Here is a 16,573-nt window from a genome sequence, read left to right as displayed (position 1 = left end):
GGGCCGAGGGAGCCGGGCCTCGACGCCCTCCCCTCACCCCCGTGCCCCAGGAGCTGTACCAAGTCCCGGAGGGGCTGGGGGGCCCATGGAGGTGAGAGGCAGACACCCCTGGCAGCCCCCTCACCCCCCAGGCCTAAGGGAGGGACTTGAGGTAACCGGTGGGGACGGTCAGGGTCTGGGTGGGGCGGCCAGACTTGGAGGATGGCGACGGTGAGGAAGGACTGAGGAGCGGGCGCATTAGTGGACGCGGTTCTCTGAAGAGGCCGCTGCAGGGAGTGAGAGGGCAGGTCGCTGGTGAGGAGCCCCGACGGGGCGCCCAGGCCGCGCGTCGGGGACGGGCTGGGAGCGCGGCGACAGGTCGAGGGGGGCAGGGGGCGGGGCGCGGCTGATAGGACGGATTGCCGGTGGTGGGGAGGCGGGCGCGACGCCCCGGCTGCCGCTGCTGTCTTCACGTCGAGCCGCGGCGGCGGTGGCGGGCGGCGCAGGCCCGTCAGGGCAGGCGACCGTGGCGCCTTCGGGTGGGCCCAAGACGAGGGTGGGCCAGAGGACTGAGGAAATCCCAGGGACGCAAGCGCGGGCCGCAGATTCGTGTCCTCGGCGGGGATTCGAAATTGAGGGAGGTGAACGGTCGAGGTGAGCAGTACTGGGCCGCTTCAGCGTCGCACTGCGTGATGTCTCTCTTGCGTTTCCTGTTGGCCTTCGTGCAGCCCAAGGTGGCGTTCCGCGGAGGTGCGAATCGCTGCTTGAACCTCAGTGCCGACGCCGGCGGTAGACTGACGGACGTGTTCAACAGCGCGATGCTGACCGGCTCCGCTTCCTTCTATGATTGCTACAAATCGCAGGTGCTGTAGTCAGTTCTGCCCTGTGCTGGGCGCTTTATTCCAATCAGATCCAGGTCCTGAGGCGACTCCCACAGGTCCTCGCGTACGGCTGGGCAGCCATGACAACATTTGCCGTACAGTTTGCAGAATACATACGCTGCTTGGAAAACAAGCAATAATACAGGGTCCTGCAGAAGTAACGCCTGCTTGGGTGTCTTTGGTAGGGCAATAATATGTGGGTGATAATTTATAGTTTTAATTTGAAAATTTCACCTAAACTGTCATGTGGTGTGCTTGAGTGTGATACTGTTATGTTACAGAATTACGTGCGTATGATTTTGTAATAAAAGATTTTGTAATAAAACAAGGGCGTTATTTGTGCCGGACCTGTAAATTTTTTTTAACTGGTTCTTGCTTTTTGTCTTGTCTTCAGTGATGTCAGAAATGTAAGAAAATCAATATTTACTTAGTCACCTCAAAATATTTTTTCTTTAAACGTTTGTTGTAAGTATGTACAAACATACTTTTTATAATTTAAAGGTGAAGTTTTTCTCTGGCTTTGACAATGTCTTACATTACATGCTACATTTTACCTCACCTAAAATATTTAATTTTGTTAGTCATATTAAATTGGTCTTAGGGTAATGCAAGTTATTTTCACTTGAAATTATTTAACCAGGACATCAATGTTGACTTTGTTATGCTTTGATATAACAGTATCCTGAAATAAATTATTTAATCCACAATATAGCCTTAAACAATATTATGCTCACTGTACTGATTGAGAAACTGAGGCTCAAACTGAAATGATGAAACTGAGAACTTGATTTGTGCCCTAAATGATAAAGCCCAAGTGGAACCCTGGTCTTTTCACTGCCAAGACCAGTATTCCGCCACTCTCTATAATGTTTACATCACTACTAAAATTTATTTGAATTTATTTTCAGTTGTTTTAAGTATATCAAGGATATAAGTAGTATATTTTACAGTTACCTAGATCTAATTAATATGCCAACCCCGAACATTTGCATATTTAATTTCTGTAAATGTTTTAACTGAAAAGGATCCAGATACTTGAATTACGTTTGAATCCACCACATTGCTCTAGTTGCTGACTTTATCCTGGAATATAAAATTTAAATCAATCTTTTAAAATAATTTAATTTTCTAATACTTAAAACTTATTTAAATATGTGAAGTAAAATGAAAAAATAAAATAAAAAATAAAAATGTGAAGTATAATTGAAAGTATATTCCCAAAATATAGTTTCCAGAACTACATCTCATTTGATATTACATAACCCGAAAATGTTCCTTTTGTTTAAGCAACTATTTTAAAAAGATGAACAATTACTCTTGTCCCTTTGGATACTTCACACCTAAAAGAGAGTTAAGGTAGGCCTATGATAAGAACTTCAGAATTAAAAGAATAAAATTATGAAAGGTTCTAAAGATAAATGTCTTTGTAAAAGTTAAGAATATTTTGAAAGGTAGTTTTTAGTGGCACTCTTAGCAAAATTTCTTCTGTTCCTTAGTTTCCTCGGCTTTGGAATAGTCATCATGATATAAATAAGCTATAAACAAGAAAATTATGTGTAGGTTTCAAATAGTCACCATAACCAGAATTTAAACAAATGGTTGTAAAATAATTGTGATTCGTGAAGATGGATGATTGAAAGGAACTAATTTTCATATTTTATCGGTATAGCATAAACTCAATATTGTATGTTTAAAATGTTTTTCAATTATGTCTAGGAATAAGAACAAAAATTTAGGAATACCTTTGATCTAACTATATCTTTTTATCTAAATTTTCATTAAGAGAATAAAAGCAATTAGAAATTTTTTTTTAGCCAGGGTAATATTCTTCTCTATTTGTAAATACAGGGTGGAGCAAAAGTAGGTTTACAGTTGTTTGTATGGGAAATAATACAATAATAAATAATAATACTTTGTGTTTTGTGTACTCACAGCTATAAACCTGCTTTTGCCCCACGTTGTAAAAGAAAATACTTCTACAGTGTTATATCTGGATATTTGTAGTTATTACATCTCAGGTTTTAGTAGTTCCTTATTTGGAGAGTTAAAAATTCTGAACCTATGCTTTCAGACTTCTTTAAAGAGCATTTTCTAGACTAAAACACATCTAAATATTTAATCTCTTATTGTTTATTAAATTCATTCTGCTGTTTCAAGTATTTCAAATTATTTTCACTGCTCTTCAGTACTTTTTGGAAGGAGGCAGGATTTTAAATCATTAAAATCTTAAAATTCAAAATTTTTACCTTATTTATTCAAAGTTCATTATAGAAATGTTCACCAGAAAAAGGAAAATTAACTGGTATTTTTCTTCTAATTATAATAGTACCTTTTTAAAAAATATTTTATTTATTTATTTTTAGAGCGAGGAGAAGGGATGGAGAAAGAGGGAGAGAGAAACACGTAAGAGAGAAACATTGATCTGACCTGAGACTGAACCTGCGAGCCAGGCATGTGCCCTACCTGGGAATCAAACTGGCTACCTTTCGTTTTGCACAATGATGCCCAACCAATTAAGCGACACTAGTCAGGGCTAATTGTAGTAATATCTTTAAAATTTCTGAAGAGACCATAACATTTTATGTATCATCTCATTCTTATAATATCTCTTGACAGTAGAAGCAAGACTGAAAATAAAAGATATTGTTTAAAAGGCCTTAGAGTAGGAGTAAGAAGGCCTTGAGTTTGGGTTTTAGTTTTGTCACCTATGAGCTCAGTCCTGTAGCCTCAGTTTTCTCATTTTTAAAATGGAATACCCAGCCCTGACCTATGTGGCTCAGTTGGTTGGACGCTGCTCTGCAAAGCAAAAGGTCCCAGGTTCGATTTCTGGTCAGGGCACATGTCTGGGTTATGGGTTCAGTCCCCAGTTGGGGCATGTGGGAGAGTCAGCCGATTGATGTTTCTCTTTTGCATTGATGTTTCTTTCCCTCTCTTTCTCCCATCCCCTCTGTAAAAAATAAAATAAAATAGAATACCCATGTTACAAGGTTAACTGAATATAATAATGTATTGCAGTTTATTTGAAATTCTACATAAATGTACATTTACTTTTTAAAAAACAGATTCAGGGTGTTAAGACTGAGTTTTGTAAATATTTTATGAAAAATAAACATTGCTGGCGTCCACATTATGTTCATCTGTTCAAAAAATTAAAACTGCAATAATTGTAGGTCTTTTATACTAAGTATAAGAACAACTACTCCCAGGGGTTAGATTAGATCTGCCAAGTACCTATTTTTGTAAAAAAAAAAAAAAAAAAAAAAATTATTAGAATACAGCCAAGTCCATTTGTTACTTATTGTCTGTCTATGGTTTTTTTCAACAGAGACCCTAACGGTCAGCAAACCCTGGTATTTATTATCTGGCCCTTTATGGAAAAAATTTGCCAATCCCTGTTTAAAGTAAGCTTAAATGGCTGTCTACATTTGATTTTGTTTCCCAAATGTTATACATGTTATTTCCTCCAGTTTCTTATCACACCACTAATATTCTGTAATAAATGTAGTTTTGCTCTGTCTGATACACAAGCATTTCTTTAAAATTTCAGAGTGAAGACAATGTTGACCTAAGGCAGACCTATACTCCACTTTCTTCATCAACAGAATATGCAAGTTCTGTAGATTCTTCACTTTTCTATGCACCATGGTCTACTTATGGAGATGATATTAAGCAGCCTTCTAATTCTCAGATTAATGTAAAGAACAGGTAAATTAATAAATTATGTTTCTCAGGCTAAATGAAGTATTAAGTTTGATTACATAGTAATCCAGTTATATTAGCTCTTTGTCCCCTATATCAGTATTTTAATATAATTTTGTTTTAATTTTTGTTATGGCATAATTTTATGTTTACCATACTTTTAGGAAATCCTAAACTGGGTATATGTATGTAACTGTATGTATATAATTTTTAGCTTATTACTGTTTTTTATTCATTAGAGGCACCTTTAGTGAGTAAATCTTAAGTTCCTCTTTTGAAAGATATATAAACGAGTTAGAACTTTCAGATGTCTTTTTTTCATTCAATTCTAAATTTTCAGTAATTTTTTCCTTCACAAGTACACAATAAACATGATTTGTAAGATACTTTTAATTATTTTTCTATGCAATTCTATAAATATGGAACTACTCTATGCCACATTCTGACCTAGCAGAGATATTAGCATTAACATGGCAAATATTATCCCTGACTTTATACATTTTGCAATACTAATGATGATGATGACTTGCCATCACTGCATGCATAGTGAGGTTGAAAAGAGGAAGTATAGGATATTATGGGATCCTGTTGCGGAGAATAGCCTAGGGGAGTGACATCTACCTTTATTTTAATTATATATAAGGGAGCATTTGATAGAAGTTGATACATCTTTAGTTCAAACAGGAAATAATTACTTTTAAAATCTTATTTAAAAATTGTTAAAACTTTTGGTAAATTCTCTATAAATTAGTAATTTTATTAGAAAGATTATGTAATACATATCCTATTTTAAAAACAAATATTTTTTAATCTGGTGGGTGTTCACTGAAAAAAATTAAGACTTTCCAGGCCCTGGCTAGATAGCTCAGTTGGTTAGAGCATCATCCCAATAACCCAAGGTTGTGAGTTTGATACCTGTCAGGATACATACAAGAATCAACCAAAGAATGTGTAAATAAATGGAAAACAAATCAATCTTTCTCTCTCTTTCTCTCCCTCTCTCTCTAAAAATCAATAAATTTTTTTAAAAAAGACTTTACAGAAATATATAAAGGAAAGCAAAAGTCTACCTTAAATCTTCCTCCACTCCTTCCAGTAACAACTATTAATAGTTTAGCATATATTACATTGAATATTTTTAGATATGTACTAATACATTGTTACATAAAAACTTTATATTGAATATTTGTGAAATAACATGATGTAGTGGAAAAAGACCATTTGTTTAGCAAGTAAAATTTTGGCAAGTCATCTTGCAAATCATGTAACTTGGCAAATCACATATCTTACAAATCATATAACTTCCAAAATACAAGTTTCTTTTTTTAAAAGATTTTATTTTCAGAGAAAGGGAAAGAGAAGGAGAAAGAGAGGAAAAGGAATATGATGTGTGGGAGAAGTATCAATCAGTTGCCTCTTACACGCCCCCAAGGAGGGACCTGGCCCACAGCCCAGGCATGTGCCCTGACCGGGAATCAAACCAGCAACCTTTTGGTTTGTAGACCAGTGCTCAATCCACTGAGCCACACAAGCCAGGGAATAAGTTTCTTAACATCTCAAATGATCATTCAACAGCTAAATGATTACTAATACTTGCCTGTCTTATGTAATAAAGATCAATGAAATGTTTAAGTGTTATGCAAATATAAGGTATTTTTATTTCTAAAATGCCCTAATATTATTAAAGGTTAAAAACAACAGCGCTCGCTGGTGTGGCTCAGTGGGTTGAGTGCCAGCCTGCGAACTAAAGGGTCACTGGTTCGATTCCCAGTCAGAGCACATGCCAGGGTTGCGGGCTAGGTGCCCAATGGGGGCTGTGCGAGAGGCAACCACACATTGATATTTCTCTCCCTCTCTTTCTCCCTCTTCCCCTCTCTCAAAAAAAAAAAAAAAAAGATGAGAAAACTAGAAGTTATCATTCAAAACAACATATTACTTCTAGGAACAAATTACCCAAAATCCATGAGGTAAAAAGGCACAAATTTTCCATCTCCTTATGAGTTTTACATTTTGTATTATTTAGACAGTATTAGTCATGAGGTAGAATTTCAGGTACATGGAAATCCAGTCACCTCTTCGGCAAGGATGTAGAGAGAGCCCCCAAGTCCAATACATTTAAGGGACAACTGCAGTATTTCTAGGGTGTTTAGGATGATCATATCACATTTTACTTTCTAATCTAACATTTAGCTTAAAGAGACACAAAAATAGAGCAACAGGTTCATATGGTTTTCAAATCACAAATGAAAAATCTGATCAAGTGTTGATGGAAGGATGTAAAATAGGACTGGACTTGCTTTCAGGAGCAGGCATGGTACCAAGCATCATAGGTCAGAGATTTATATTTTGGTCATCTAAAATGAATAGCATGTGTTTTGGAGAAATAAAAGGTAAGCATACATTGTGAACTAGACGTAGGATTTTAAGTGAAGGAAAAGTATTTATGTAGCAGAGACAGTAAGCTAAAGTGGAAATTATTCTTGAGTTCTTGTCCCCTCTATATTTGAAATTATGGTATAGATTCAATCCAAATATTTTATATAAAATAATGGTAGGATAAGTCTGGAAACAGAAATCAATATGTTCTATTTCAGTGTGAGTAAATAGTTTACATGTGATATTCACTTATTTTTAGGATTCAGACAGAAAGAAATGACTATGGCAGTGAAACAGACTTATATGGACTTGTATCTAACATTTTGGAAGAACAAGATAAGTCACAGTCATATTTTGCTGATGGGTTAGTATATCATATAAGCTACATAGTGTATAGTAAGCTTTTAAATTCACATACAGAATGGGGCAACAGTAGGTTTTCAGTTGTGAGTACATGAAACAGTTTATTCTTGCGTGATCATTTATTATTGTATTATTATCCATATGAACAACTGTAAACTTACTTTTGCCCCACCCTGCATATTAGATTATCCTATTTATTAAGCTCTATTTTGACTCAGTAAAGGATCATCTGACAGTAGACATCTTAATTCAAATAGGTGTTTTTAAGGAGGCTTGATTTTGCTGAGGTCATTGCATACAGTTGAAAGTTTCACTCTAAGGTTTAATTTGCTAGTAAGAACTTTCATTTGGAAAATGATTCTTTCATAATTCAGAGCTATTTCCCTTGAGTTCATGAGCTAAAATTTGGCTTAAAGACTATAAATTCCAAGGAGATTTTATACATGTATCCCAAAGACTAAAACTATCATTTCTGCTGTGTAGAAATCCGTATGGATTTTATTCATTTGGTAAAAAAAATTTAAAATATACATTAATTGTTTTATTTGGGTGTGAAGGCTATATTATCCAAATGCCCCAGTTTATAAGTAGGCAAGTATGGAGCACACATGTAACCAATTAAAATATTTTAATTTCAATAATAGTTTCAACAAGACATCTTTTTCATTGAAAAAACTGTGGTCAATACTTTTATGTAATAACTAATTAAAGGAAAGACTGACTTTGTTTTCTGCTTACTATAGATAAAATATTTATGTAAGACCATGCAGTCATCAGCCTCAGAGCTTATTATTTAATGCCTCTTGGGAAACTATAGTGAAGACCTATTAAGATTAAAATACATATTTTTATAGCATATAGCACATTTCAAGCAATAGAGAATTATTTGAATGTAATGGTAGCTTATAAGGCACAGTTGGAAAGGATTAGAGAATGGTGAGGTGGGGCGAAATAAATGTTTTTGAAAACTTCCTACCTTCTCCACTGAAAACATAAAGTCTTTTAAAACCTAAATTGTAATGAAATATATTTACTTGTTCTAGGACCTGCTCCTCCAATTTAAAGTCAGTTTGGCCAATGAACACAAGCAGATTCGCAGATCACCATGAGCTGTTAACAGAAACCAAAAGGCCAATAGATACAGCCATCTCTCAGCAAGTTTTTTATAGTGGTGAATCTGTGTCAGCAGTGGAAAAGCAATACCTGCATAATAGTAATCTCACACCACAACAAAAAATAGATGAACTTTATCATGGATTTACTGGTTTAGATCTTGAAGACCAATGGATGTACCCCTCTCGAAATGATCATTCTAACTGTTACAATGTTCAGACAAATGATACAGCTAAAACAACATTCCAAGAATATCCATTTATCAAAAACTGTTTTACACCACAAGCTGGCATGTCTGACATCATGAAAGAATCGGGACTTGAGACTTACCCTTATGGAAGAGAGAAAATGTGTGTTAAAAGTCTTGAAGCACCATTACAGCAAAAAAGAGCAGAGATATTTCTTTCCCAGTTTAATAGATACAATGAAAATGCAGAATATTGTAGATACCCAGAATATGCTCATCCTAATAAGGCTAAGCTTAATAAGTGTTCGAATTTTAGTGTCCAAGATAGTAAAAAATTAGCCAGTGGTACACCTGAACCACCAACTGTAGAAGCAGACACCTACACAAAGTTATTTCAGGTTAAATCAGCAAATCAGAAAAAAATGGAAGAGACAATACCTGACCAGCAGAATTTCACATTTCCAAAAACTACACCACACCTGGCAGAAAAACAGTTTGCAAAGGAAGCAGCATTCACTGCTGATTTTGGCTTAAAATCAGAATATGGACTAAAACCTCATACAGTTTGTACAGCTAATAATGATTTTGCTAATGTCACAGAAAAGCAACAGTTTGCTAAAGCTGACCCCCCAAATTCTGAATATTTTAAATCAGTGAATTTATTGTCAAACTCAGCAACATCTGGAGGTATCAACTTAAATAGGCCAACTTGGATGAATGTCCACACAAAAAATAACACTCCTATTCCTTATCGAAATCAAGGTAACTTGATGAAATTAAGTCATTTAAGTGCAGCTTCAAAAGGTTCTAACCATTCTTCAGATTTTCCCCAACTATCATCCACAAATTTAACTCCAAATGGCAATCTGTTTCAGAAGTATTGCCAAGAAAACCCTTCAGCATTTTCTAGTTTTGATTTCAATTATAATGGTGCAGAAAGAATTCAATCTGTCAATCACATGGAAGGACTGACAAAGACTGTGGAAGAAAATCTCTTTGAATTTGTTGCTGATAAAAAAATAAAACAGCCAAATGGATTTTGTGATAACTATTCAGCTCAGCAGTATGGGATCATTGAAAATGTAAACAAACATAATTTTCAAGCTAAGCCCCAGAGTGGACATTATGATCCTGAGGAAGTTCCAAAGCATTTAGATGGCTTATCTCAGAATACTTACCAAGATCTGTTGGAGGCACAGAGTCATTTTAATAGCCACAGACAGGGAAGTGGAGACAACAATATTAATAGTCGTGTGAACCGCACACAAGCGTCATGCTTTTCTAATTATATGATGGGAGATTTAAGGCATAATCAGAGTTTTCAACAACTTGGTTCAAATGGGTTTCCCCTAAGATCCGCCCACCCATTTGGCCATTCAGTTGTTCCAATGTTGGATTCTTATGATTTGTTTTCTTATGATGACTTAAGCCATTTATACCCTTATTTCAATGATATGATGTATGGTGACAATTCCTTTTCTGGTTTTGTGCCAACTTTTGGATTTCAAAGACCAATTAAAACCCGTAGTGGACCAGCCAGTGAACTTCATATCCGTCTAGAAGAGTGCTATGAGCAATGGAGAGCATTAGAAAAGGAGAGAAAAAAGGTAACACAAAGCTATCCATTTAGAAGTAACTTAGTATATCCTCTCTGCCTGCCCTCATTTTGTTTACCTTTGTGTACTCTGAGTACTTGCCTTATTTCAAAGCTGAATTCTTCTCTAATGGACAGTATTGGTTAAGTTCAGGACTATAAGGAATTAATTGGGTGACTTAAAGACTAAAAAAGCTTGGGGTTAAAAAAGTATGTTACTTCTGTAAAGTTTATTTTGCCAATGAAGCAGACTTTTTCCTTAATGGGTTAGAAGTTCATTTCTTTGAATTTTTAAAGTATTAAACTGTGGAGTGTTCAGGTATTTTGTTTGCATTAAGCATGACAGAAAAATACTGTGGTTTGTATTTGTTGCTTTTGACACCAAAACAATTATTATTTAAAGGAGTAATTTTCAATTATATTGCTTATGCCTAAGAGAAATATTACAATTGAATCATTTTTTACAGACTGAGTTGGCCCTTGCCAAAAATTACCCAGGAAAAAAAGTATCCAGTACTAACAATACTCCAATTCCAAGGCTGACTTCCAACCCATCTAGAGTTGATCGCTTGATTGTGGATGAACTTCGAGAACAAGCCAGAGTAAGCTGTAAAAACTTCCAATAGTGAACTTTTAAATTACTTAATAATTTTTTTTATCCTGCTCCAAGGACACTTTTTTTTTTTCATTGCTTTGCTTTTAGAGGGAGGAAAGGAAAGAAGGGGAGAGAGAGAACATCCAGTAACACCCTGACCAGGGATTGAAGCCCCAACCTTTCAGTTTACTGAACAACGTTCCAACCAAGCCACACTGGCTAGTGCTAAATATTTTTTTTAACGTTTTTATATATTTTTAGAGAGAAGGGGAAGGAAGGAGAGAGGGAGAGAGAGAGAAACATCGATGTGTGAAAGATGTTGCCTCTCGCACACCCTCAACCAGGGACCTGGCCTGAAACCCAGGCTTGTGTCCTGAATGGGACTCAACTGATGACCTTTTGGTTCGCAACCCAGTGCTCAATCCACTTGAGCCACACCAGCCAGTGCTAAATTTTTTTAACATTTCAGCAGGTTACAATTGTAAAGAATTTTTAAATCACATTTACGTGTAACTCTGAAGTATATTTTTTTCCATGTTTGGTTCCAGAGCTATGATTAATATTTAGGAAAGGAAAAATGGGCCCATTCAATTATTTAAAAAGTAGTCATAGTAATTTAAATGGTTCCTGTTCAAACCAAAGTTGGCATGGGAGCTAATCCTCAACACAAAGCATTTTTTAAAAGCAAAAACCATTTTGAATATTACTTATAGGTAAAGTCCCATTTCTTAAGTCACAAACTTTGTTTTCTAGCTTGATGAGCAAGCTGTGCTTGCATTATACAGAATGGTAAATGAATAGGAAATTACCATATTTCATTTTCTTAACCCTGCACTGTTAAGTTATTCAACAAACAAGTATATACAGCAGTGTATTAAATACTGATGAACCGAAGTAGGTAGGTAAGCATAATTTTATAAAACAGTAGTATATCACTTCAAATAAAATCTATAGAATACTGATATTAAGTCCTTTTGTAATTTAATAAATGATTATTCCTATTATCTCTTTTGCAGTTTCAGGATTTTCTAATCAACTTCAATAGAGTAGGGTAAATTTTTCTCTTTTTTAAACTTCCTGTCTTAAAAAGTTATGGTTTTCCCAGTAAAGTTTGATGAAGATTCCTGAGAAAAAGCATTCAGTGAAACAGGTTGCTTCTATGATTGAATAAAAGCCTTTTAAAAATAAAAAAAAAATAAAAGCCTTTTTAGGAATTAGAAAAACCAATATATAGAGTCTATTTTATTGAATATCTGTTCTTTATTTGTACCATGCTGTCTTTAAAATATAGATATGAACTATTTCAGTAGAAAAGATTGATTTTACCCAGCTTTTGTCCTTGGTCAGTTGAAATTCTTTTATCAAATTTATAAATTTGTACAATGGAATTTATCAATGGTATAGTCAGATACTGACATGAGTTACAGCCAGATGTTATGTTAATAAAAACTTCAGTTTTTTATTGTTTTCTTAAAACCATTCCAAGTTAAAATTCCTTTTTCTCAGTAATACACTTCTCAGCAATAAATCAAAGGATTGCAAACTCTGGATATTAAGAAATATACTCTACCAGCTTTGGAATGTGTCACATTAAGTTAGAAGGTTATTTTTATAGCTATTGTAATAATTTTATCTATATTTAACATTAGATCAATAATACACAGAGGGCAAAAATATTTGCATGTGTACTATTTTTTAGTTTGTTAGTTTTTTAGTTTACTGAGAGGTATTTTTCTACTCTTTCCAATCACTCAACACCACGTGTTATGTGAATTTTAAATCATTTAATTCCCAAGGGCAGTTATTCAAAAAGTTCTCTTTCCTTACATCTTCCAAAGTTAGAATTTGAAACAAGTTAGGATTATGAAATATATCCCCCTTACTGATCTAATATATCACTGCCCTTTTAAAAGTTTAATTAACCAGCAGGTTGAGAGACTTCCTAATTTTTCTTAGAAGTTCTGATAATTACAAGATTTATTTTGTTGTTATTTCAACATAAATTTAAATCAGTATTTTCTGGATTATGGATTCCTTAAAACTACCATTAGGTCAGTATTATTATCTAAATGTTTCTGATTTCTAAAAGGAGAACACTGGAGGCCCAGAACAGACTTGCTGAAGTCAAGATCAGTCAGTCTAGGACTTCTCCTTTTTAGTTTATTATTTTTTTTCCCCTTTAGATTACAATACCTTCTAATAGCACTATTTGCCAAAAAAAGTGTAAACTGTGTTGGATCGTATATTTGCCTATACTGTTAATGATATGGGAATGTTTGACTTTTCCATTGTTGTTTATTCCCATTAACTGATTACTTGAAAACGTTTAGAATTAACATATGAGGGGGGACCTCCCCCAAAATGGAATTTATTTATTTTAAAAATATATTTATTCTTATGTGTTTAAACATCAGTCACTTTCAAAGTACTCTACATGTGATGCAGTACACCTATCAAGGTGCCTTTTTCCACTGCTCCAACCAGTTTTTGAACTCATCAATTTTGATAACTTTTAGTGCTTCTGCTGCTTTTTGTTCCACCTCTTTCCCATTGGCAAAACATTTCTCTTTGAGATTGGATGAACAGGGAGGGTGGAGCATGGGGGTTATGCCATTTTTGATCTAAAACTGCTGAACACTTAGCGTGGTATGGTAAATCGCCCATCATGAAATGGGCAAATGCACTGCGGGTCTTCAAAAAAAATTCTCTGAGGCCACATGCCACCACCGACTGGTACACTGATACAGACGGGTTCCTAGAACACTAACCTAGCAGGAAAAGCCTATACTACAAGGGGCCCACCCTCCTGAAGATAATTCTGTTTTTTTCTTTTTGGGTACGCCCCATCCCTCCCCGCCTCCCAGCCTGATAGCTCAGTTGGTTAGAGCATCATCCAGACATGCCAAGGTTGCGGATTCAATCTCCTGTCAGGGCACCTACAAGAAGTAACCAGTGAATGCATAAATAAGTGAAACAACAAAATTGATGTTTCTCTCTCCCTACTTCCCCTTTCTCTCCATCAAAAAAAAATTAAAAAGGTACAGTAGACTTTCTATTTTTGTTTCCCCCAACATGGTGTCAGGTCACAGTAAGCATTCAATTATTTGACTATTATTGCTTTCTGCTTCATTGAAGATTTGTTTTTACAGAAGCTAATGACAGGCAGTGTGGTTGCATGCCTTATCAAAATTTAAAATCTTTCCCTCAGGTTGTAACTTTACTAGGCAAAATGGAGCGGCTTCGAAGCTCTCCCCTTCATGCCAATATCTCTACTGCTCTTGATAGACACTTGGAGTCCATTCACATTGTACAGTCACGCAGAAAGGATGAAATTGTTAATGCTTCAAATCGGCAAAAGCAAGGAGTTCCTAGATGCCAAGATGACAGAGGTACAAATGTTAATGCATATTCTTTTTATTTTTATTTTAATTTTGAGAGAGGAAGTGAGGAAGAAAGAGAGGAGAGGGATAGAAACATCAATACAAGAGAAACATCATTTGGCTGCCTTCTGTACTGGCCGCCTTCCCTATGCACCCCAAGTTGGGGCCAAACCCGTAACCCAGAACAGGCATGTGCTCTGACCGGTAATTGAACTAGTGGCCAGTCACTTTGCAGAATGACGGCCAACCAACTGAGCCATGTGGGTCAGGGCTGCATATCCTTTTGATAATGCAATGCGATAGTTTGAATGTTAATAAAATCAGGTTCTAAAGAGGTTGGATTGCTAAGATTTATACTTATCTAAAGAATAAATTGGTAAATGATGCCCACATATTCTATTCCAAAAGTACCTTGTTCTATTTTGTTAACTTTATCTACTTAATTATAATTCCATCAAAGTCTGTGTTCTACCCAAAGCATAGGCATCTTACAGGTCAGAAATAAAGTGTCAACACTTTTAAATGCTAAGAACTTTGATTAGCTCAGTCAATACCCATCCTTCTTTTATAAAAATGATGTTTGGTCATTTAGCAGCACAGCACTGGGCTTTAAGAGTTAAGGGAAACTTTAATGGTATCTAATGTGAACTGGCTCTGAATATTTCCTTTACAGATGTTTTTGCCCTTGCTTCAGCAATTAAAGAGATGTGTGTGGCTACTCGGAAGGCACGCACTACTCTATGGTGTGCACTGCAGATGACCTTGCCAAAAACGGCCAATACAGGGGGCCAAACAGATGTGGAAAAGGCTTTACAAGATATAGTAAACTGTGAAGATAAAGTCCGTGAAAGCATAAATAGTAGCAATCCAATGAACCAGAGAGGTGATGCAAACAAACATTAAGGAAATGCAAGCAGAAAGAAAAGCTGATAAGTATATGTATCAAGACATGCTCAACAATTTTAATGAACTTGTCATACTTGAAAATTTCAATGCATTTTCTTTGAGATTTAGAGTTAATACCTTAATGAAGTCTAACTTCTATTTAAAAATCTATTTAGAATGAATCAGATATAGTTTAAAGTGAACTCAGTTAAAGTTGACCACTCTAGGAGTTCAGAGTAGTCAACAATAAGTTTAAATAAATTAAATATTTCCTAACAGCTAAAATGTTGCTTAAACCCATTCTGCAGTGCAGGTAAATACAAATGTGAAGTTCTTCTAGAAGATAAGTTTAATTTAGGTCTGCCTTAGTAAGTATAATTCCAAATAATGAATCTAAATGACTGTAACCCAATTATGGCTACAGTCTAGTAACCAAGACAAGTTTTGATTGTGATATAAAAGTGTTTTCCTTACAAAACTGGATAATACCTAGGAAACAAAGGAAAGCAAGAATGAACCCAATATTCATGTAAAATTTTAGTATTTAAAATACTACCATATTTATAATTTGAAATCTTAGTGCCTAAGTTTAAGGAGGGAAATGCATCTGATTCTCCTAAATTAGTGATAAAAGTGCCAGTGTAAAAACCATGCGAGTTACTGAATATAAAACCTGTTCAAATCATTTGTGTATATTCTTAAAATTTAATTATACTATCAATTATTAAATATTTCCAATTTTAAAGTATTTAAATTGATTTGAAACAAAACATTTCCTTTATCTGGATCTTTTAGATTTGATGAACAGTAACTAAAATAATGACTATTGTCTTAATACCCTTAGTTTGCTGCCTTTTATGAGGGTATCACGAAGTTTTAAAATGTATTTTTTAAAGGTTAATCTTTAGTTTAGTTTGCAATTGGTTAGTGTATATTTTGTGTAGTTGTGTTCATTAGTTTGCTTCTGTATTTTTTTAAGTGCTCTTGAAAGCTTGGCTTTTTCTGTTTCTCATCACTTAATATCTTTGTATGGAACCCAAGTAATTTATTCATTAATATGAAATGTTGATATTATGTGACTCAGATCTTGGGTTTTAACATTTCTAGCATGAGTTAAACTATGATATAATGTACTTATGAAATTTAATTGAACTATCCTTGACTATAAACACTGATGTTTTAAATGTTGGTGTTTTTCCTAGTTTTAGAAATCCTGGTATAAAAAAAAGAGTGTAATCACACCACATAAATTTTCTTTAGATGATGTGCGGAAGAAACTGATTGAGAATTCAGGAGTAACTGTGGGGAGAAACATTTTGATCACTGATATGCCTTAGAACTACCAAATGAATTACATTGAAGGTAGTCAAATAAAATTGATCACCCCACCACAGTCACTGCATAGAAAGTAGTTAAGTTTGACATAAGACATGTTGGATGTTATAAAAAAACAAATATTGTACTAATTTAGTCTCTCAAAAAAATAAATTATTTTGTTGAAAATACCTGGTTTCAATTTTT

General features: G+C 35.1%; 1 protein-coding gene across 1 annotated transcript; it reads left to right on the top strand.

Annotated features, from left to right (window-relative positions):
• The first annotated feature begins 85 nt into the window (after positions 1-85).
• MEIOC (meiosis specific with coiled-coil domain) lies at positions 86-15,070 on the top strand. The gene is made up of 8 exons (XM_054593013.1): positions 86-151; positions 708-842; positions 4,408-4,565; positions 7,195-7,299; positions 8,342-10,205; positions 10,660-10,794; positions 13,996-14,176; positions 14,841-15,070. Exons 1-8 carry the CDS (start codon positions 86-88, stop codon positions 15,068-15,070), a joined length of 2,874 nt encoding a protein of 957 aa, XP_054448988.1.
• Positions 15,071-16,573: the final 1,503 nt, after the last annotated feature.

Source organism: Pteronotus mesoamericanus, unplaced genomic scaffold (assembly GCF_021234165.1).
Source record: "Pteronotus mesoamericanus isolate MK-2021 breed Mesoamerican mustached bat unplaced genomic scaffold, CSHL_Meso_final scaffold_408, whole genome shotgun sequence".
Lineage (NCBI taxonomy): Eukaryota > Metazoa > Chordata > Mammalia > Chiroptera > Mormoopidae > Pteronotus > Pteronotus mesoamericanus.
Note: the sequence above shows the minus strand (reverse complement) of the source record. Positions and strands in the feature narration are given on the sequence as shown.

Coding starts and splice junctions, on each gene's coding strand:
- MEIOC (XM_054593013.1), top strand. CDS start 86: ATGGAGGTGAGAGGCAGACACCCCTGGCAGCCCCCTCACCCCCCAGGC. Junction 152..707: donor GCCTAAGGGAGGGACTTGAG/GTAACCGGTGGG, acceptor GCCTTCGTGCAG/CCCAAGGTGGCGTTCCGCGG. Junction 10,206..10,659: donor TAGAAAAGGAGAGAAAAAAG/GTAACACAAAGC, acceptor CATTTTTTACAG/ACTGAGTTGGCCCTTGCCAA.